The sequence below is a fragment of the Taeniopygia guttata genome, chromosome 2, assembly GCF_048771995.1.
Source record: "Taeniopygia guttata chromosome 2, bTaeGut7.mat, whole genome shotgun sequence".
In the NCBI taxonomy this organism is placed as follows: Eukaryota; Metazoa; Chordata; class Aves; order Passeriformes; family Estrildidae; genus Taeniopygia; species Taeniopygia guttata.
The window spans coordinates 42,796,316-42,819,378 of NC_133026.1; the positions used below are offsets into that span (position 1 = coordinate 42,796,316).

The following is a 23,063-nucleotide window of genomic DNA, read 5'->3' on the forward strand; positions in this document are numbered from 1 at the left end:
CATCTTAACAGGGCCTCTGCTCTGTGCTTAGCCAGGGGCTACAAACACACTCCAGAGGCAGTTCCAGCCGCTGGCTCCCATGGTTTGCTTTGCTGTTGTCTCCTTCACAAGTGGCACTGCTTGGGCCAGGGTGCTTCTGAGTTCTGAACTCTCCCATGCCCTAGATACCAGCCCTGGTTTGTGCTTGCCTGTGCCCAGCCAAGGCACCTGGGCATGTAACAGGGAATTGTGTGCTGTGCCTTGTTTGTAGTGAAGGTCCATCTAATACCTGTCTGCATTGTTAGCAACTGAAGAAAACAGTGGATGACCTGCAGGCCAAACTGGCCCTGGCAAAGGGAGAGTATAAGACTGCCTTGAAAAATCTGGAGATGATCTCAGATGAGATTCATGAGAGGAGGAGGTCCACTGCCATGGGGCCCCGAGGATGTGGCGTGGGAGCCGAGGGGAGCAACGCCTCTGTGGAGGACCTGTCAGCGAGCAAAGCGGAGTCAGACACCGTCTCCAGTGAGTACAGAGCACTTTGTGCTTGGGAACATCCCATGGGCATTGTAAGAAATGCTGACGTTAGGGGTTGTTCTGTGTATATTCTGCAGTTTTGAAATTTGCTGGCTGTTGTGGGACTGTGGCTAAGTTGTGCTTCTTGTTATTGCAGGAGTTGATTACATTCTGTAATAGCCAATTTTCAAGGGAAAGGGTAATGAGTTAAAGTGCATCAGCCATTCCCTTAACATCCCTGTAATTTTTTGCACAGTGCTGTATGAAAGGAGCAAATTAACACGCTCCCAAGCGTGTGTCTAATTTTACACCAGTGGTGCTGCTGGCAGTGACTCACCTGGGGTGGTTGCAGGCTGTGGCAGATCATTCAGCCAATCTGGGAACAGACCTTCTGCATCAAGTGCTTGTCTTCCAGTGCTGGGCCTGTGGCAGAGGGAGCTAAAGTTGTGGCTACAGTAGTACAGAAAGGCGTGATGCTCGCAGGGAAGCGTGTAAGGATAAGCTCCTTTGTGCTGCAGAGTCTTGTGCCATGGTGTGATTTCAGCAGAGCATGTGTGCTGTGAAGAAGCAGCAATATGCTTCTGCAGTGTGCTGAGAGGCTCTGTAGGAAAAATGTGTGACAGCAACAACCTCCAAGGAAACTCCAAACAAGCAAGGTAAACTCTGCTTTCTGGTGGCACGTGAGGACCTTGTGTTGCAGTGTGTTGTATGGTGAGTTTGCATTTGTCCTGGCTCTGGGTGAAAGTGGATATATGGACATTACATGTGGCCTACTTTTGCCTCCTTCCTGGACACCTTTTCCCTCTCTTGATGCAGAAAGTCTTTTTCTTGCTGCCCAGTCCCACAAATTCCAGTTTAATTTGTATTTCAGCTACATTTCTGCAGGGAAAGGTCTAGGTCAGGATTGCAGGAGTTCATGATTGCACAATCCTGGTGCCCAAAGGCAGAAGATGCAATTCCCCCATAAACACCAGCGTGTACTGGCACTGAGGCTTTGTAGGTCCATGGTACAGCCTTGTGGGAGCTGGGAAGCAGCCCTGGGCTGGCCTCCACCCTCTGCAATGGCAGGAGTTTCTGCACATTGTGTTGGAGCTCTCACTCGGTACTGTGCAGCTGGGACCTGAGTTGCAGCAGCAAGGGAATGCTGTGTCTGGACAGCTGATGCAGCCAAGTTTCAGTATGGCTGCTTATCTTCTGCCACCCTTAATTCCTGAGGTGGACCTTTTCTAACCTAGGCAGGAATTGCCTCTTTTAGGTACCTGCGAGTTCCCCTCCTCATCCAGAAGGCCTCCTGAAAGCCTTAGGTATAACTGAGTTTTAGGGTATTTTGTGCAGAAGGAGTTCAGGGACTTAGGATATAGAGGCAGAAAGAGCCAGGAAAGCTAATGTTAATTAGTATTAGTTGCTGGCTCCCCTGGCTGCTCCTGAGGCTGCAGGCAAGGACCAGCAGTGTGGGCTCACCCCTCTCTTTGAATTGCACAGTCTGGCAAGTGTAGAAGGACATCAGCTTTTGTCTGGTGCCAGCACAGAAGTGGGTTATGACAGGGCAGGACTAGCAGCCTGGATGAAATAATATAATAGCCTGGATTAAGTTCTCATTGTAATGTGCGGGAAGGTTTCCACCAAGGTCTTTTTATATCTTGATTTCTGTCTGCCAGAGTTGGATAAAACACCTCATCATCAGCAGGAGTTTCTTGGCCCTTGCAGATGCTCTTGTGCATTACAGAGAATTTAGGCAGTGAAAAGGAAGTTACAGTTTAAGTTGTGCCTCGTGTAGATTGCCTGATGTCAGTGCTTCTTGCCAAGCAGAGGACTCTAATTGGAAACATCTTTTTTGCCAAACCTTTTATTGCTTTTGCCCCCCACAAAGTTATCTGTACTGCTCGCCATATATTGATGAAATGCAGCAAGTGAGAAGAAAGGCCCCTCTGCAGTCTTAGATTTGACTTCATTAAAAACAAAACAAAACCCAAACCACAAGAAAAGCTGTCTCTGAGTATGAAGTGCCCTGGAGAGGACTCAGGAAGGTGGATAGTGTTGTTATCCATTTTAATGTTTGAAGCCTTTTGGGCCAATTTTGCAATGTGTGAGTGCAGTTCTGCAATCTGCAAGTCCAGCAGAAAGAGGCTGAACATCTCTGCCATAAAAATGGCAGTAGCAACCTCTGTTGGCACCTTTGTGTCCAAGTGGTGCCTGTGAGCCCCAGGCTGCCAAGGTGGCAGGGGAACTTCTTTGAAGTTTCTCCTTTGAGCCATTTTGTTGATGCTGCTGCTTTTCCCCTGCTGCTCTTCCAGGGCGATTCTGAGCCTCGCTAACAAAGGCAGGAATCACAAGGAGGAGGAAGTGAAGATAACCTCAGGTCACTGTGGATATCTTGCTGTGTCTGGGACTTCTTCAGGCCAGTGTGATTCCAGCACACTCTTGTGCGGTGTAGAGGCTGATGTGTATAAAGAACCTTCTGATCCCAGTAGGACTGCTTGTGTGCAGAATTCTTTGGTCCCCATCCTGCAATGAGCCTCTGAAGTGTGTTGAATTTCAGCAAAATCTACACCCTTGTGCTGCATAAAATGGAGCCTTCTTTAGTGGCTTTCTCCTCTGGTTGTTCATAAGGACCCTGCAGCTTAATCCAGACAGACAGTTTGGAGCAGGTTTGCTTTAATTAGAATTCAGATCTGAGCAAACACAAGCAGGGAAAATAATTTTTTTAAAATTTGGTGTTTGATGATCCTCTTTCAAAAAGAAATCCTGAGACCTGTGTCTTTCTGATTAGCATCTTAAATAACCAGGAGGCTGCACAGGGATCAAGATAGCACTGGGGGAGGCAGACACAGGGAATTAGGCTGTAACCTAAGTTGTCTACTGAAGACCACAAATGAACAAGGCCAGCAGGGCCAGTAAAAATCCAAGAGCTTCTTGGCATGAGGAGCAGTATCTACTGCAGAGCTGGCCTTGCAGGGCATGGCTGGCAGTGTGCTGCTGCCCAGGGCAGAACCAGGATAAGGCTTTGCACAGGGGGCAGAAAACCAGAGGGGGCAGCCCATGGGTTAGCATTTGTGTCCGTGTATGGAAGATGAGAACCTGAAAAACTGCCTTTGCCTGGGAAGGTGCAGGAGGGGAGGCTAAATTACTAACTGGAATATTCTTTGAACATTGCAGTGGCTTCGGAAGTGTTTGAGGATGATAATGGCAGCAGCTTGGTGTCTGAAGAAGATTCAGAAACTCAGTCAGTGTCGAGCTTCAGCTCGGGTCCTACGAGTCCCTGTGAGGTGCCCACTCAGTTTCCTCCTGCGACACGACCTGGAAGCCTGGACCTGCCCAGCCCTGTCTCCCTCTCTGAGTTTGGGATGATCTTCCCTGTCCTGGGCCCCCGGAGCGAATGCAGTGGGGCATCCTCCCCTGAGTGTGAAGCTGAAAGAGGTATGCACAGCTGGATACACCCTGGGCCAGTGTTCTTCAGCTTCATAAAGGGAGCAGGAAAACCTTCCCAGCTCCCCTAGGCATATGCCAGGGAATGCTCAGAGCTGCTGGCCGCTTCTTTGGGGAATGCAATTGTGGAAGGCCCTGTATCTCAAAGTTAACAGCGATGTCTGTAATGTATTCATTACAGTTGTCCTGGCTGGGAACATTCCCCAGTTCTGTCTTATTGCAGGGGTTTGAGATTTCTCACTAAATAAGTGATCAGTGGGATTCTTATGGTACATTTATTTGGAGGAAAATCTGTGTTTACTTATTTAAATTACTGTCCTGCTTTTTGAAAATACAGCTAGGGAAAGAAAACCAAACCAAAATGCCCACAAAAAATTACGTGCCAGAAGGAGCTTCTTGCAGGCTCTGCCAGCCCTGGCTACTAATTCAGACTAGAGGATTATCACTGCCTTTGTCTGCTCCATTTTAAGGCTGTTCTCACTAATTTGCTGATGCAGTGCACAAGATGAGCATGGCTTGGAAGGCCAACTTGGTTTTGTTAAAGCATCTTGCTCTTGCGCCTGTAATTTCTGTGTGCTTTGGCAAAGGAAGCTGCAGAGGCACCTGCTTGAAGCTTAACTTGCATAATGAAATCTGGGTTTAACATTCAGTTTAATCCTTTCTTTGCAGGGGATAGGGCAGAAGGGGCTGAGAACAAGACAAGCGACAGAGTGAACAAGAATAGGAGCAGCACCAGGAGCAGCTCCACTGAAGGGCTGGCTCTGGATAACCGAATGAAGCAGCTCTCCCTTCAGTGCATGAAAATCAAAGAGGGAATATGCGCGGGCAGGAAAGCTGCCCAGATTGGCTGAGGCCTTCTCGTGCCCCAGCCTGAATAATGGGAGTCTAAATATTTATACATGAACTTCTAAGTGTTTGAAGAACGTTGTGCCAATAATATATGCCAAATCTTAAGCGTTTACTCTGAGAATTTAAAAATGCACTAAGAAGTTTAACTGATGTGGAGGGCTGAAGTTTTTATTCAGTAAATCCTTTGTAGGCCGGATGAGATATCAAACGTTTAAGCTGTGCTAATATTTCACAGATTTGTAAATTGTTTTGTAGCAGCCTGGCTGAAGCAATAACTAGTAATGTTCCCGTGTAAATTCATGCCAGTCGGGGGTTGAAATTCAAGCCAGACTTTTACAGAGAGTGGTTTGGCTTTGGTTTTGTAGAATGAAATGCTCTTTAGATACAACCAATCTCTTGAGTACAGGTGGCATAACCTTTAAACATCTGTATTGGTCTGTACTATTCTGAAACTGTAGAAATATTTTGTATACAGGAAAGCTGTTGCATGTGTAGGGTCTGAAAGCCTTCACTTTTCCCTTGGTGCTCACAGAAAGGATAAAATGAGTCATGTCTCTAAAAGCCTATAAAACAGATGGATGACAGGAAGGGGATGGTAATGCCCAGCAGTGAGAGGCCCTTTCTAGACACCTTCCCGAGTCTGGCTTGGACTCTGCAGGTGATTCCAGTGACCAAAAAAGAGTTGATTGGCCCCTTGCCCTTCTGCTTCCCTGAGAAGTGAAGAATTATTTTTCAGCACTTTAAGTGGTTTTTTTTTTTCCTCAAAAATGGGAGTCATAGATGTTTTCAGGATGATTATGATAAGGGGTTGGCCCTTGAAATATGCATGAAGAAAAGGAATTGCCAGTGTAGATTGACAATGTGTTCTTAAGCTTCTCTGTAGGTTGTACTGTGTGGGGGTTTATAACTGTTAAAGGGACTTGGGATTTTAGTATGCCCTAGACAAAGTGTTCAATAAAACTAGAAAGGGCACGGGGCATGTTTTGCCAGCAGCTGTTAGGCAGTAGTAGTGTCTGATAATTATGCTAATAAGTGGTAGTACAAATCCTAGGACTCTTCAGTTTTGGTGACTAAGCATTTCTGAAAGCACCATTTTCTCTAAAATGTCAGTTTATATTGTTAATTTGATGGGAATCTTAGTATTGCCCAAAGTATTTTCTATTCTGTTTTTGCAGTCCTGTTGTATTTCATCCCTGCCACAGCTTGTGTATCTATTCTCAAAGTTAATGTAAAATTCTTCACACTACAGTAAACATTTTTGTTTTCCACATTTTGAGTCTGTGCAAGTGAAGTTTATCTCAAGTGCTAGGAACCCATCTTCTCCCACAGCAAGTTTAGCCTCCAAATACACACTTCCAGCTGAAGAACTGCAGGCTGAGGTCACACTGGTGTTAGAATCCACTGTGGTACGTGAGCAACTGGTGCCTCTTTCCAGCTTGCTAAATCCCTGCATACGTGACTCACTTTTTATTCTGAACTGTGCCACAAGACCAGAGCTTCAGTCAGGCTCTCCAAAACCTCCTTATTCTGCAGCAGGAGAGAGGTATTCTGTTACATAGGACCTCTCTACCTAATGCTGCTGAAATTGGCTGTAAAGCTGTGCAGAATTGGAGGCAAAGAATCCTGTTTTCATAGAGACATAGATTCATCACATTATAGCTGTTAAGCTGTAATTGTGTTAGACATTTATATATTTGCATCTTCTGAAGACTTTAAGGCTGAAACCTTTCACTGCCAGCAGTTCCCTGGCCCAGAAAATGCTTAGGAAGGAAATCTGTGGTTCCAACTTCTGATGTGACCATTACCTGGGAAGAAGTTGGGATAGACAGTATTAAATATGAAAAGCAGTACAGGACCGCCACATTGTATTAAGTGTTTTAACTTACACTTCCATAGCTGAGCTATTATCTGTGTTGCATTTAGAAAAACTGGCAGAGGTCTTTGTGGTTGAATCTCACTTCTGCACATCTCCCAGTCAACACCTGTTACATTTTCTTGGGTTCTTTGAATGGTTGCTTTGGTGGTGATTTTTTTTTTCTTTTATTTTTCTAACCTCTTTTGTTATCAATGTCTTCTCATCTTGCCAGTTCTGACTGGAAACCCAGACTTCCCACACTTGGGTGTAATGAATTAATTTTGTGTGTGTGTGGCCTTGCCTGTGTCCTGGTTGGGTTCAGCTCCCAACTGTGTAAACCATTGATTTGGAAGTTTGAAAGGGTGTGAAAACCACTCTGCCCTTCCTTTTCTACCACGCTGCTGCAAGGGTTGCTGAAAGATCATGGTGCAGCCTTCCTCCTTTGGTAAGTCCCAGACTTGGCATGTAAATCACCCTTCAAATGTGCAAGCAAACAGGCAGAACTGTGTGTCTAATAAATTAATGGAAAACTCATTTTATTTTAAACTTCATAAAGGCCACAATTATAAATATGACAGACTTAAACAAACACACATTGCTATGTAGTACAAGTAAGTGAACAAGCTTTCTCCAGTTAGTTTTTACTTAAGCTCTTCATGGATTCTGAAGTGTAACATGATGGTAGCTGCCTTCATGGGTATAAAAAATAAGCCTCTGGTATATCAAAGTATACATGATTGCTTCATCTGCCCTGATGTGAGAATGTATAAAGCAAATGTTAACCTAGGAGTTCTACTTCTCTTTGGTATTATCAAACAATTTCAGTGTCCTTTTAGATGAAGCGATGAAAACCTCTACTGTATATACACAAACTTAGTTCTAAATAGGTGGCTGTTCAAAGGCTGCAGACATTGTGTGGTTAAATGTATAATTACTGTACAAAATAGTTACATGAACTTGCAGCAGGAGACTAGGACTGAACTCGGACTCAGTCTGGGGCAGTTGGGATAGAAGCTTTTGATACCATTCACCCATGGTACTATGTCTCACTGAATCTTTGAGAACTGAGAGATTGGATCAACCAAGGGCTAACCTGTGTCTCCTAATAGAACAAACTAAGTTCTCTCTCATATGGCTCAAAAAAATGCTAAACAGTACAGGGAAAAGAAAAGCTTAACTTAGTGGTCTGAGTTGGTGTTAAAATCTAAGGATCAGTTCACTTTGCAATAATTTTTCCAGACTTGCTTGTGGGAAATATATAAAAGTATATATTTGACAGAAAATATTAAAGCAAATCCTAAATGCTTACATCAATGCTTTTTCTTAAGAAAAAAGGGCAAGAAAATTTTGTTGTAAAATAAATTTGCCATAACCAGAATCCCTAGGTTGCAATTTATATGGATATTTTGTAGTACCTCTTAAATACTTCACCTGAGTGTTCTATCCTATATCTGAAGGGAAGTGCACAGTGATGGCATTCTAGTAGCCTATGCAGATGCAATATTTGAATAGAATTTGCTTTATATATACAAGATTGACAGTAAGATTAAGTCCTGTGCACTAATGGGGATGAGCCCAATCCACTGACTGTTCTGAATGTGTAAGAAATATTGGCATATCCTGGTAGGGACAGGATCCTTTGGCCTTAATGTCTTTGCCTGGCATTAGGAAAGTGAGTACATTTTATACTTTTTAGTTCAGTTCAGTTTAAGTTCAGCACAGTACGGAAGCTGAGCCTTCTGCTCATTTCATGCGGCATAAGCTTTGGCACTAACTTGTGCTCAGGGGGAAAGAGAAAGGAAAACTCCTTCCTGCCGAGTAGGAACCAACTACTGAAGAACAACAACAGATTTTCCTGTAGGCAAGTCTACCAGCTTGATCTCAAACAGCAGAGACTGTGCAAGAAATTGCTGCTGAAAGCTGGCACTTCTGGCATCTGCCTTTTGTACTGCCAAAAAGATACTCAGTTCATACTTCCCCACTACCTCCAACTTTAGAGGTGATAAGATGGAGGACTCTTCTGCTACTCTGGTTTAGCCTCAGCTAAAAACTTAACAGAAATCTGTAGGGAAAATGAAATTTTCATATTTTAGGGATGAAGCAGTCCTTGGCACATACTCCAAAAGCCAAGCATAACCACAAAGAACCTAATCTGTTTTTTTCTCAGCTTGCAACCATGCTGTTCTTTCTGTTGATTTATTGCACTAAACATCAGAGACTTCCCTGCAAAAGAAGGTAAGTCACTCTGTGACAAACTTGTCATGAATTCCCTAGCCCAGATGGTCTCTGAGAGAACTGCAGTCAGCAAGGCAGGTGTTTTCCAAGGCAGGAGCTATCCCTGCCCTTTCAGTGCCAGATACTTGTTAAGCAGCTGTCTGATGAAGGAAATGAAACAAAAGGAGAGGAGAGGACTAATAGCAGATTTCTGTGGGAATAATTTTAGCCCACAGCTATTTCTGGTGCTACTGTAGAATGTGTGTTCAGTTTCCCAGTGGCCAAGTGACACCTGTAATCTAAAGCAAGATTTAAATGCTACCTTTTTGCTTGGAAAACTGCCAAACCAGTGTGAATGGCAGCAAAATTCCCATGGCTGTTTTAAAAATGCCTTCTCCCCCAGCTGTGAAATATTGTGAATTTTGTAAAAATGACAAAATTTAATCCATTTCAGGATCTGTGAGGCAGTTGTTATTAAATAAAAACTTATCTTGAATCCTCTTCAGATACAATTTATACAGATCTAGAAGAAGAACACATACAGGGGGGTCTTCTAAAAAATAACTTGTTCTGCATTAATCCCACCTCCACTATTTTCTTAAGAACTCTGACCCTGCTTCTATTGAAGACACTGGCCTTGTGCTCAATTCCTTCACTGGTTTCAATTTAAAAGGAAAAAAGTATCTTTTCAAAGATGTCTTGCATAATGGAATCAGCAAGTGCCTTCCTTGAAGCTGTGGTGTATTGGGAGAGAGGTTTAATTGATCCTTCCCTACGTGACACATACTTACAAAAGTGATGAAGATAAAACATTTCTTTGCTGAGTTGCTGATGGTGGGCAGTTCCCCATCTCGCTGCACCAGCAACTGAGACTACCCTCAGTAGTTACAGTGAATCTTACAGGGGATCTTCAGATCTTTCACAGCTGCTCATAGAAGGCTGTGCTGCACTGCCTGATCACTACTACTGGATAATCTCCTGTCTTTCCTGCTCCTCAGGATCAACCTAGGTCTGGCAGATGGCAGGAAGAAAGCCACAGAACCTCATGCTGTATTATGTGCTAAAGTCATACAGATATGAAGTAACAGCTCTCAAGGTACACACAACATAAGCAAAGCACTTGCTTTGCTTTTAGAAATAGCTAAAGCTGGAACCTTCCTTTTCCTTTATTCCTATATACATATTCCAGATAAGATGACACATGGAATACTCTTGGCTCAGCAGTAGTACATTTACATTTAGATTTGAGAACCAGTTCAGTGCTGAAAACATTACAGATAGCAGCACAAATCTGTAATAAAAGCTATTTGGTTCTGAGACTGAATAAGCAGAATACACAAGAATATTTTTTCTTACATGTTTACTTTTAAGAATAGAATCTTTAGCTCATATACCTTGTATGTGGGGAGGAGGGAATTTCAATGCTAGTTTTTCTTGTAACTCACTAGACTTTGATTCAAAGTGTGGAAAAACTGCAATAAATTGAGTTCTGCTGGTTCATTTGAATATATGCATTTTAGCCTATTCCCAAGCCTGTTGAACAGTGCTCACTCCTGGACCATAGCAGCAAACCCACAACCAACTCCCTGCCACAATTAACTGGCAATCTGTGATTCCATGCTTTTGGCTATAACTCAGGATGTAATTTTCTTTTGTGCATGCGTAGTAAGGGTTCTTCACCTGTTCTCAGGCTGTTGGACAGATCAAAACCATCTCCTTAAACAACACTGCACAGTTCTGTCTCCTCACTGCAGCTGTGACACCTTAAGAAGAGTAGTACTGTTAAAATCTAAGAAAAAAGGCCCTTCTTGTTGAGGCAAAAATGTGGTGGGGATAATGTTGTAAACTCCAGCAAATGTGTTCTCCACCTCCAAGTAGCAAAATCCACACCTATGATAAAGCAAACTACCTGTTAGAAATGGGATCTTAAGTATGTTTCAAACTTCTATACAGACTTCATTAAGTGTTACCTGTAGTCACCACTGCTTTTTTTCTGAAAGCCATAGGAACCAGGATCTCCCACTGTTGAGACAGTCACAAGTTCAAAACCAACGCTGTATTGCCTGCAAGTGACATGACAAACTTGCTTTAGATACTTGGGTATCAGGATTATCATGAAGAGGGCTAGTTATTAAAAACTATACAGTATAACTGAAAGACATCTAAAACTTTTGCCACATTTATGACAAAAATGTTAAGTCAAATTTACCATGACGTGAATGTAATATTTGGAGGAAGAGAGAACTCAGTTCAGTTTTAAAACTAGACTATAGGGAAAATGCCTGCCAGAAGCCTGCCTGTGCACTCAAGCAGAATTCAAGTAGTTAAGCTTGTGACACACTCCTGTGCCACATGGCACAGATCCTGGGGTGTGATCAGATTGCCATTGGAGGACTCAGTGTCGGTGACCTCAGCAGAATTTCTCATGTTGCAATACAACTTGGGACACTTTGTCTGCTCCTGTTAATGCATGTGACAGGCACCACTGCCCCTGTCCTTCAAACTACCCAAATATGATGTGCAAGTGCAGGAAAAAATACAAAGAACTGCTCAATTCACAGAACCATGCAGCCTCTGCCTTAATCTTCATTTCATGAGAGAAGGAGTTTCCTCAAAGAGGGGAGAGATAGAAAAGTTCTGCCATTTTATAGGACCCACTGTACAGCTTTGCAAAGGATAAGCAGCTGACTGCAGGTCAGGAGATGTTGCTATTCAGAAGTACTGAATACTGATATTTTGAGGTAATCATTAATTGTTCCAAAGGCATTTGGTCTGCATAAGTCTATTTTATTGATATCCAGCACTTCTCCTGGCCTGCTAGTAGCAGCGTAAATGCACTTTCAGAGGTGTTTGAGAGTTGTAAGGGTTTAGTATCTTGCATATTAGCTCTACTACAAAGTAAAAGGAATTATGGTCATAATCAGTTTTAATTAGCAATCCTTTACACCTTCTTCCCTAGCTCTGCTCAGATCCCAAAACTTAAAGAGAAAGGAAGGCTGCTTTCCTTATAGGCCAAGGATTTCCCTCAGTAGTTAATGTGTAGATTTAAAACACTATTGGTGGTAAAGATAGAAACAAATAGTAGTAAATCTGAGTTAACTCCCACACCTTGTCTTCTGGATTTTCCATGAGCTTCCCACCCTCCCCAAGGGGATACTGACAAAGCTTTCTCTTTGGCATGCAATGCCTTCACGGTATTGAAGCATAATTACTTTCTACAAACCTTGGCCCCCGTAGTTCAATTAGCAATGGTCCATTCTTGTCTAGCTGGAATTGATAAATGGGGTTATTTTTGTAGGTGTCTCTGAAGTTTCCACATCCTCCAGCACTGTGACCTTTCCACTGTCCATTAACCTGAAAGAAGTCAAAAGTACAGAAAACAGATCCTGAGGATTTATATTGCTTATATATACACACAAACAAGGTTAGAGGGTCGTCTCACTATAGAGATTAATGACTCTCCTAATTTTTAAAGTGAAGTGAAAGATGGTGTTAAGCATTTACTAAGTCTCGTGCAGTTCTTCCTTGATCAAAGACTTACATCCCTGATAAATGTACTGTATTTTTCCAGCTTACATTAAACAAGCACTGAGTGACTGTTTCTGATTGTGACAAACTGCAGCTAGCAGAAGACCCACATTCCCATCTATCCCACGCCTACTAGACTACAGTTTATTGTTTTTGTCCTCAGACACTCTCTGTTGGGTTAAATGAGAAACAGCAGCAATACAAGCAGTACAACACTAATAGTGTTGTAGCTTTTGCTTTTAAAGATCTCTGCCTCCAGCCCTGTCCATCACCTCTATGCACTCTGTGAACCAGCACTGCAATGACAAGAGAACCATAAGGACAGATTCTGCAAGGATAAAGACACTCAAGAGGAAAAATGCTGCTCAGACTTTGAAAAGCAGGCCATCTGTTTCCAAGCTCCTCTTGCTAGTCATTAAACTGAAAGGTTAGATCGTACGGCATGCCAGGCATTCCCACAGATTTATAGCTGAGATCCATCTCTCTTGTTGTTTCTCTCCTGTCTCTGTCAAATCATTTCCCCTTCTGATTTAATTTTTCCAATCAGTGCCCAAACCCCTCAAACATGGGGAATTTCTTGCCCTACCATGCTACTACCTAAAATTGCTGTGTGCTGTGGAGCTTTCTAGCCCCTTTCCACTTCTGCTGCATTTAATTCCAGGAATCTCATCAGGGCTTGGTGAGCTCCAAAGGTGACCACTTGACTCCAGTATAGGATATCTAACAGAACTTGTTTTTACTGCTAAACTGTGATTTGCTTCTCTGCTTGCTTTTGAGTGTGATGACTGCTAAGCAATCACAAAACAGGCATTAAATACAGGCAACTAACCTTTTGTATTCAATCTTCAATCCTAAAGACAGAACTGGCATTGGATAGATAGAACATATCTTTTTTTTTTTTTTTTGCATACTAGACAGACATGTTCAAATAATCAACAGGCGTTTTCTACACACTTATTTATCTTTTCAAACATATTACAACATAAAATGGATGTCCGCCTCAAACAGACTTTTCACCTTGAATATGTTTTTGACCTCTTAAAACACTTCCTCAAAGTAAGCCCAGTTTTTAATAGCTATATAGGACAATGGTTTCTGGAAGAACCAAACAAATCATCTTGCTGTTCCCAGGAATCTCTCTATTTACTCACCATTCTCTAGAACGGGCTTCAAGGGACTGTTCCAGTAATAACAGCTGGTATGGAACATTGAACTCGAGAGCCAAGCTGCAAGCAGCTTGCCCCCCTGACCACACTGCAAAGTAATGCAGTCCTGAGCTTCAGGCACAAGTGTCCTAGAAAATGGACTCAAACTCCCTTATTTCTCTCTTCCTAAACAATTTCTGTTTGGACAGAAGACTTCTGACACAGTAGGATTTCCCAGGGTATGCACGGTAGGTACAGAGGTAAAGCTGCTTGCTGGTTTATTCTTTCCTGAGGATAAAACTGCTAACACATGAAAATACATGCAAGTTACTTTATCCTGTGAGCTCTTGGCTATATTTATACTTCAGCTGAAGGTGTAACTGCAGCTCATGTTGACAGTGAAATATGAATGGCAGCTGGCCCCAACACTGCCTGAGCTTCTGACCTAGTTTCAGTCAAGTTTTTTACTCTCCCCCCTCTTCCTATACTCCCAGGGAGTGTACAATGGGAGGGATATACTTTCTCAGGAAATGTACAATGGATATACTTCCTTGATCCTGTCTGGCAACCGGAGTGCTTATTCCAATTGTTATAGACCCCTGAGGTATCTTTGCAAAATTTAGGAACAGTAATATGTTGCAATATCGCCATCCTAAGTTTGTTTCTTATGGTCTTGCTACTGGTGGTTTTGGTTTGGCATTGCTGATTTTGTCCCATCATGCCAGGAGTTTTTCCAAGAAAATCATGCAATTCTCCCAAGGAGAAATGAGCAACACTTCTGGGGGGTTTTCACTCTGCACCATTACTAGCACAACCTGATTTCTGCAGAGTGATGACTTACTAGGGTATGTGTTGTTGTTCCAAAAGCCAGTCTGTTCTACAAAGGCTTTGCAGGACGTCTGCAATGGCACAGCTGCAACAATACACTCTGTGGTGGAGGTGGGGCAGTAATATCAAAATATATTTAAAAATCTTGTACATCTCAAATACGGAAAAGCCAAACCAATGATGCATAAAAGAAAATGTTTCTTTACCCGTTTGGAAATGGTGTAAGGCGTAGGAATCTTGGAAAAGGTGAACTTGCACAAGGAGTACACCTGTGTTGTAAAAAGAAGCAGCAGGTCACACATTCATCTTGCACTTTTCAAAGGCAATCATGACAAATTAAAAGAAAGAAAAATTGTCTACACAACATTTTTAGATACTTGTTCACTACATGTCTGTATTACCCATCAGATGACCCTGTGTCAAACTCAAAATTAAGAACAATGCTGGGACTAAGACTTAGTTCTACTTAATTTTCTTAACAACCCTGCTCCCCACCCCCCCAAAAAAAGCCAACCAACCAACCAAACCAACCAACAAAAAAAGCAAAACTGAAACAATCTGCATTTTATTCTTTTTTTCAGTGAAAAAAAAAAAATCTAGCATTGATCATTACTTGACTCAGCAGTTAACAGAAAAACCCAAATCCTAAGACCTAGAGAAGTCAAAAAAAACCTTTGAATCTTAACCAGGATCTAAAATATGTTTGTTCTGGAGACATAGAGAGCCAGTGATCTGCCTGTACATAGATACTTCTTTATTCTAGAAAATAATTGTATTTTTCAGCTTATTTTGTTACTAAAATGTTGTTACTACAAATGGAGAATATTATCAAACACTTCATCCACTGGTTCTGCTCCATCACTCATAGCTTCCCTCCCCAGGATAGCAATATTAATTCAGAAATACCCTTTTCATCAAATTTAAAAACAAAGGACACTTTACAGTTTAATTGCTTACATTCATTATGAAACAAGAGCACATACCCTGATGGTGTAATGGATGGTGTTTTGTTTCTCATACTGGGACACCACTAAGGTGAATGTATGGGAACCTGGAGAGGTCAGCTTTATCTTGGTCAGATAATGAGGACTGTTAATCCGAATACCATCAATATAAGGAGGAGGATCAGCTAAAAAAGAAAATGATGAACATTTTTTCCTGACCAAAAAACCTCCTAGCTTGGTAAACTTCTAAGATTAGATTGAACAGACCTGAGTGCTCTGAACAGATGAGAGCCTCAAGATTTACCCATAGAAGGGATAGTCTTAACGTCAGCCATTGTTTTCAGGAGAGGTACATCACACATGACAAGACACAAATTCTGTGCTTGAAAGTACAGCTTAAATCCCAAGACTTGCAAGGACTGCTTATCCATCTCCCACCAATGTCACTACTCAAAGAAGACTGCTGTAATTATGTTGAAATTTCAAGAGAAAGATAATGCATGTTTAAGCACTCTTTGAAAATCTCTGAATTGTCTGCTCTTTCTCCATTGGCTGGACAGTTCCAGAATGCCAGCTGCCAAAACTTTGGCCACCTCGTAAACAATACTTCAAAACATTTTAATTCCTTTAACTAAATCACGCACGCTTTCTGTCCCTCTCTCTTCAAATCTCTGTGATCATTACACAGATGCAGTTGCATCCCAATACCAATGCCATATGTGGTACTTAGAAAGATCCCAAATGTTTGCTTTTATAATTAGACAGTGTAATTTGTTATTTGGCCTCTAATTGGTTCTTTCCAGACTTCTTTTAATTTCAGTGAAGCAGGACCAAGTCTAGCCAATTACTTCAATAGGCCCAGGATCAGGTCCTTTTATTTTCTTCCACAAAGCAACATGGGAGAGGGGAAAGGATTAATATAAAACAATAAGAAGCTTAGGAATGGGAAATCTCGGCCTTGCTGCCAAAGGATTTAGCTGCTTTGTTCTCATCTCATTTTAACAGATGGTTAAAAATAATACTGCAGCTTGACCAATCTATTTCCATGGAAAACGGTTTTAAACAAGTTTGAGCTCGTGAGATCAGAAGCTTTTAAAAGAGTTTGTGTAGCAAGACAAAACATATGAATCGTTCAGTTTTTCCTATTGGACTTGCCAGGCTGTCTCCTTCAAGCACTACTGAACAATTCCCTCTACTATACAATTGTGTTTGGGTTTGCTCACTAAAGAACATTTTCAGTGAGACACACGTGTAAAATAAGCACTGCTACAACTACCAGGAACACCAGAAGCAACTTGGGCGTTTACTTCTCACAGAGGAGCTCTTGCAAAACCAGATGATGCCACGTGTCAACAGATCTTTCCATGGAAAGACTTGGGTTCTCAGGGAAGCTTGGATTCTGGGGGAATTGGTCAGAAGAGTTCACTGAACAAGATCAGATGCAAACAATGCAATGCTTATTAGCCATTCCAATAGAAAAAGTCCCATAAATTCCACTCTTTGGTGAAAAAAGCTTTAAAATTCTACTAAGGGAGCTGTTGTATGAGCAGCTACCTGAATGCAAACCTGGTTCTAAAAAGGTTCCTGTCTGTAAAAGCAACCGGACAAATCCCACTTGTTTTAGGATGCACTTTCCCCGAATAATTCCAAGGAATGTTTCTAGCAATCTCTAACTTAACAGAAAGAATAAATAAAAAGATGATCTTACTAGCTCTACTTTAAAGCTTCAGTCTATCCATTCAACCTGGGCATTACATTTATACCCTGAGTCTTAGCCTGTGTCTCAGATCTGCTCTCTCTTGAAATAAAGCATACTTGGCTACTTCACAGCTACAGCAAACCTCTTCTCCTCAAGATGAAAATAATCTGACATATAGTGACCAACAGTGAGACTTTGATAAAATTTGAACATTTTTACCATTCCATACATGATACTTGGAAATATGTTGAAGTGTTCACCTATATTTCATAAGCTTGCTTAGGTACTTTATTAAGCCAAGTTCCTGGGACAATTAACCCTGATTATTTTCTCTTTGTGGAAGCTGTAGACCTTTAAAATAATTTCACAAATGTAGAAAATAATTATGCTATCAGAGAAATTAACACATAACATCTGTTCCCTCTAGGCATTAACTACTGGCACTGAAAAATAACCAGAAAAAATGCAAAAAATGTTGCATTGAATTAAATGTCAGCAGGACTATGTAGACCTCTTGAAAGTGCTTACAGCATGTTTAGAATGGCCTATTCCTTCAGTGTAGACTTTAAGTAGGATCAAACAGAGCAAAACAATGATTTCAGAAGACTGACCTCTTAATGAGGCATCTAGTTAAAAAAAAAAAAAAAAGTCCCTTTCCTCCCCAAAAAATTCTGTGTCCTTCTTCATTTATTTATAACATCAGCTTCTTGACAATTAAGGTACACTAACCTGGATAGTAAACTTTTTTGCCATCAGTCTTGTATACAACCATTGTAATGAATTCCCGATTGTGTGCAAAGTCATCCTATTAAAAAAAAAACCACAAATCAGAATTGTGCAATTCTGTGAAACATCACAAATGCTTAATCAGAGTCAAGTACACCTTCTACCATCTCTTTTGATCACCACACAATATGATCTGATATTTGTATTTACTGGGATATCCAACAGAATTCTTTTTCAAATGCCTGTAGTAAACAAACATCCACTAACTGAACTTATTCAGGCCCCAGGATTCAAAGTTACTTCAGAACCTTTACAGTGGAATAGAATCACTTAGCTCAAATTGTTTCAAACTGTTTCAACTGGAGGTACATGTACCTGCTGATTAAAAAAATTCCACATGTACCCAGGCACACACAGCTGAAGACAGGCAGTAATATACTAACAAGAGAAAGCCATACAGAAAGATTTACAGAAGCTGTGGCAGAGCTCGCAGTGCAGAGCCAGCACCTTGTCAGTGATGTGCCTGCTGAGCAGGACCCAGACGGCAGCACCACCCTGTGGACACTGCACCTCCAGCTTGTACTGAGGGTTGTTGGCCAGGCTGTAGGCGTCCTTCACCGGGCCCTGCTTTGCATCCCACGTACTGGAAGTGATACAGACATGTTATTAGACCAGTAAGAAACTAATTTGTGCTTTGAAACAAACTCCAAATCCTACAGATATGCAGAGTGTGATATTATCAGTAACAAGTTACCAAAGCCTAATTTTCTACTGGAATCTATGGCAGTGGTTACATAACACAGTCATATCAGAAGCATTATCTTAGAACCTTGTTTTATAAATGAGTTCATCACAATACATGTATGATAATAAAAAATGTTAAATACAAACAGCCTGGCTGGTGACTGCAACCACACAAAGGACAGAAAAAGCTGAACTATTTAAGCCTGGGCTACACAAGCATAGCAATGGGTGCACACACCAATACTAAATGAAAAACACTTATACTTTTGTAACTGTAGAAATCTATCTATCTATCGATCTCCTATGGTTGGTTTCAAAAGCTTGCCAAATTTTTTCCTTTTTTTTTTTTCTTGAGGCAATTTTTATTTTAAAATTTGCCCTGTTTCATGCTTACAAGGGTGCCTTGCAGGAAGTGTTAAAGATGTTTGAGATGCCCTGCTGCAGAATCTGCCTGTTGCCTTGTGAACTGTCTAGACAAGAAAAACACAGTGAGAAAAAACAAAAAGTGCTGATGACTGAACACAAAGTGTGGCATACTGGAAGCAGAAGTGTATACAGCTATTCCTAAGTCTCCTTGTCCCTCTCACACTTGTAAAACTGAACAGCATGTGTGGAAGGTTGCATAAAAAAATCTTCAAATAATCACCATTGTTACTCTCCATTTTATGGCAACTGCCACTGTGCTAAGGCTTTTCCCTACAGAGGGAAGACAATCACTGACAATGTAAGGACAGACAGTAGGTGAACTCTGACATTAGCATACACATTATCTCATCTTGCTACATCACCACAGTGTATTTTAGAAATAACTGGAGTGCAAAGATAGAAGGAGCCTTTACAGATAAGCTCAGCAGTCACACTCTGGATGAAGGAGCTTGTGCAGAGCTACCACATGCAGGGACAGTGTGGAAGCAGTGTCAAAGTGCAGTCTAGTGGAGTGGAAAAGTACAGAAACCCTTGCTTTCCAAAACCAAGACACAGATACATACACACTTATTGCCAGACTGGGAGACAAACACCCTGAATGTAATGGCTATTTGGTAAGAGACACACTCAGAAAACAAATTTGCAGGCAAGGAAGATTATTTATGATACCTACAACTGCTAAAACCCGGAACTGGTTAAACTACCCTGATGTCAGTGAACACACCCTATACAGACCACACAGCCCATTTGCAAGTGGCCAGAAAAATTAATTTGAAATAATAACTAGGTCACTTAAGCACTCTCTGGGCAATCCTTAGAGATGGACTGCACAAAAATCCGATTTTAATTCTGATAGGGAGATGTGGGACTGAGGTCAGAATCTGGTTACACAGCCGTAGTTCCACAGAAACATCACAAGGGTCACTGAGCTCCACTGATGTTATAGAAGTAATCAAAAACAAAGCCTGGGCTGAGAAAGTGTAAAGTCAGGCTCAAAAGAACAGGGTTGGAATTCAAGCCCCTAGGTGTAACCTGGAAGAACTGAAAAAAGGAAACATCACAACAGAACACTTACTGAGATTTTGAAACAAAAATTTTATCTTTTGGACCAACCTGTGAATACATGTAGATTCTTTAAAAAGACTTGGGTTCCAACTCAAATAAATAACATCATAGTACTGGCACAGGTCCTCCCAGGAAATCCAGAAAATGCCTGAAAAGGAAGTACTATTATTATTCTCTTACTAGATACCTTTTATTTGTTTCTCAAAAGTCTCTTTCTGAGCAAATGATACAGCTTATATAAGCACACATTTCTGCAAAATGTAGTAGTAATGTCTACACTGCCTAAATTGCTAAATTTAAACTTATCCCCCAAACCAAGTTAAAGCAAGAAAAAAACAAATTAGTCTGTGCTTATTATCAGGGACTTTCTGAAGCTGTCAGAATGCTTTGCCATTCTTAAGCACTAAGCAGAAGGTATGAGAAAATTTGCTATTTTGAAAGAGACATCATTAGGTGATTCTGACCTGATTTCCCCTTTCCTAGGTTTCTAAAATCAAAAAAATAAAATACAGAGTCAAACAGGTTCCTGCAATTCAACAACCTACTTCAGCAGTCATCCAGCACAATCAAGTATTCAACCAACATGTGAGTATGTTTACATGTATTTCTACGATACTTCATCCAACACTATGTCACTTGTTTTTGCACCGTAAATTTGCGTTATCTTTGCAACATTCTCATGCATTTATTCTAATTCTCCATAGCTCCCTTAATTGCAACTCCAGCCAACAACAGTGCCTGCAAACCAACAAATTCCTAATGGAATGAACTTTTAAAATGGTAGCAGCCTGATAAATCATGTCTTTGACATAGGCAGTTGCAGATCTTGCAGCACTAAAAAACAGTAAAAATAACTACACAAAAACAAGAAGATAAAAGTGTAAATCCAGTTAGAAGAAATAACTCCATTAGAATTACTAAGGTAATTTCATATAAAATTTTAACAACCAGATGCTACAAATTACTTACTAAATGAATTGGTAAATAAATAACAAGCTATTATCTTGTAACTGTCACAAATCCAGGGCTGGTATTTTTATGTTTGAATCAAATGTTTTCATCAGGCATTTGCACAAGGCTTATCAATAAATGCTACAATCTAATGGATTTGGAGGCATAGTGTTGTAAAAACAGTGGCACTGAACAAAAGGGCTCCCTCAAAGATTTGCAGGCAGCAACTAGGACACAGTAAAAAGCAGAAACATCTTTCTGAAAGTAAAATGCAGCTGATGTACCAGAAAGACTGATTTAAATACTGATTACAGTAAACATGTTGATACACATTTGAAAATTTTGCAGGGGGGAAAAAACCCACAGGAAATCCATTCACGTATTAAAAAGCAGCATTGCACAGCTTATTGTCAGAATGTTCTCTTTGCACTGAACTCCCACATACTGAGTCAGCACACTTAACCAAGGAGTACTTTTTTGTCAATGAATTTGAGATATATATTTAACTTAACTAGATTACTTAAACCACAGACAAACATGAAATGACAGATTTAAATACACAAATACTTCCTAAACTTTTGGACTTCTTAGTTTCTAGTATTTGTTTTACTCTCCCTGAGCTTAAGCAGTCCTTTCCACCTTCCTGCAGGGATACACCATAAAGATCTACACTATTTGAAAAAATAATGACTTTTAAAATCTTATTACCATTGTCTATTTTCTGAGCTGTTCTGGGATCAAAGTTCAAGTATTTTTGTAAATCTGGGGTCCAGTTTCTTGTGTCATTTTCACTGTATCGTCCCTTCCAACGCAAGTGGCTCCAGGGATTTTTTAGCTGAAGAAATCGAAGTCCCTAATACAAACACAAAGTAAAATTGTCAATTCGTCTTGTCACAGTTAATTTTACATATTGAAAGTGGCTTTTATATGGATCATGAAAACACAGAATCATTAAGTTTTCTGAAATTTCCCAGTGGAGTACAAGACAAAATAAAATATATTAGCCATTAGAGTAAAAAAATCAGTAGCAACCCATCTAGGGTAAACCTAGAAAAACATGTAAGTTTCAAACAGGAGTTTGAAAACACGTTCGGTTTCATTTGATACCTTATATTCTCTTATATCCAAGACTGCATATGCATGGGTTGGAACTAAACCCCACTTCTCTCCTTCCTCTTCAGACATCACCCCTGTTGCTGTTGTGATAAGGACATCTCCCTTGTGAAATCTGTTCAAAAAGAGGTGAAATAATAGCTTAATTAAATCCAACAAGTTGCAATCTAGTATTTGCCAGACACTGCAATAACATGTTTGTACACTGCCCATTAGCATGACCCTGCTTTATAAAAACTGGGATATAGGGGTTTTTGTCAACAGAAATCACTCCTGAAAATAATTTTTTTAAAGTGGAACTATTTTTATTTCATAATTAAGTATATAGTTTAAATTTAAAATTATTATTTTAATATAATTTCATATCTTCATAAACAAAATTCAGCATTTATCAACCTCAAGCTCAGCCTGTGTCACTTTTAAAGATACTCTTCACAGATCCACAGCTGAGCACAAATGTGATTTCTTCACTATTAAATCAATGACTGCATATAGCAAATTATTAAGTCTGTCACACCCCCAGGATTCTGAAGAAGGAAAAGTTCATGCTTCTATACTTTTGCAGGTGTTTATACTCAAATTTAGTGTTCTGAATAGCAATTGTTAATTTTGGAACAATTAGTGTTGTGAAAACACACTGACATGTTTCCAGCCTACGCTAAAAATCCAAGTCCATACTCAGTGTCCCTAGACAGATTACAGGATCACCTGGACTGTATGGGTCAACACATTTTCACTCTAGCACAGGTGAACAATAGCAATGTTCCAATGCATAGATCCCATCCTAACTTCAGTCGTACCTTCAAATTACAACACAGGAACATCTGAAAAATTGTTGACAGCTCAGAGCTCCTAAGCAACTGAAAAAAATCTGTAGAAAGACTCTTTTATCATGGATGCAGATGTTTCAGTCAACAGAATAACCCCCTTCTACTGTATTAGAATACATAAGACACTGGCTGCACAGAGCCATTTTGAAAGAAATCAAAGTAATTGGTATACCTGGCATTTATAATTTACAGCTGTATCTTTCACCATAAGCAAAATAATAGAAT

General features: G+C 40.6%; 2 protein-coding genes across 5 annotated transcripts in view; one reads left to right on the forward strand and one right to left on the reverse strand.

Annotated features, from left to right (window-relative positions):
- The window catches only part of SH3BP5 (SH3 domain binding protein 5), a 53,665-nt gene extending 44,780 nt beyond the window's left edge, over window positions 1-8,885 (forward strand). Inside the window, exons 7-9 of one of the 2 annotated variants that reach the window (XM_072925782.1) lie at window positions 285-504; window positions 3,652-3,912; window positions 8,793-8,885. In XM_072925782.1, the coding sequence (XP_072781883.1) occupies window positions 285-504; window positions 3,652-3,912; window positions 8,793-8,833 (522 nt within the window). In that variant the 3' untranslated portion in view covers window positions 8,834-8,885. Of the gene's footprint in view, window positions 1-284; window positions 505-3,651; window positions 3,913-4,590; window positions 6,041-8,792 lie in introns of those variants that run through there. The other variant, XM_002196325.6, reaches the window with a different exon arrangement.
- Window positions 7,145-23,063, reverse strand: part of CAPN7 (calpain 7) — a 31,981-nt gene continuing 16,062 nt past the window's right edge. The window contains exons 12-21 of one of the 3 annotated variants that reach the window (XM_030265060.4): window positions 22,003-22,123; window positions 21,604-21,748; window positions 19,993-20,092; window positions 18,217-18,352; window positions 17,713-17,788; window positions 15,324-15,469; window positions 14,547-14,609; window positions 12,063-12,193; window positions 10,810-10,902; window positions 7,145-10,729 (exon numbers count right to left, since the gene is read on the reverse strand). In XM_030265060.4, the coding sequence (XP_030120920.4) occupies window positions 10,585-10,729; window positions 10,810-10,902; window positions 12,063-12,193; window positions 14,547-14,609; window positions 15,324-15,469; window positions 17,713-17,788; window positions 18,217-18,352; window positions 19,993-20,092; window positions 21,604-21,748; window positions 22,003-22,123 (1,156 nt within the window). In that variant the 3' untranslated portion in view covers window positions 7,145-10,584. The remainder of the gene's footprint in view (window positions 10,730-10,809; window positions 10,903-12,062; window positions 12,194-14,546; window positions 14,610-15,323; window positions 15,470-17,712; window positions 17,789-18,216; window positions 18,353-19,992; window positions 20,093-21,603; window positions 21,749-22,002; window positions 22,124-23,063) is intronic. The other 2 variants (XM_030265061.4, XM_032746757.3) reach the window with 2 other exon arrangements.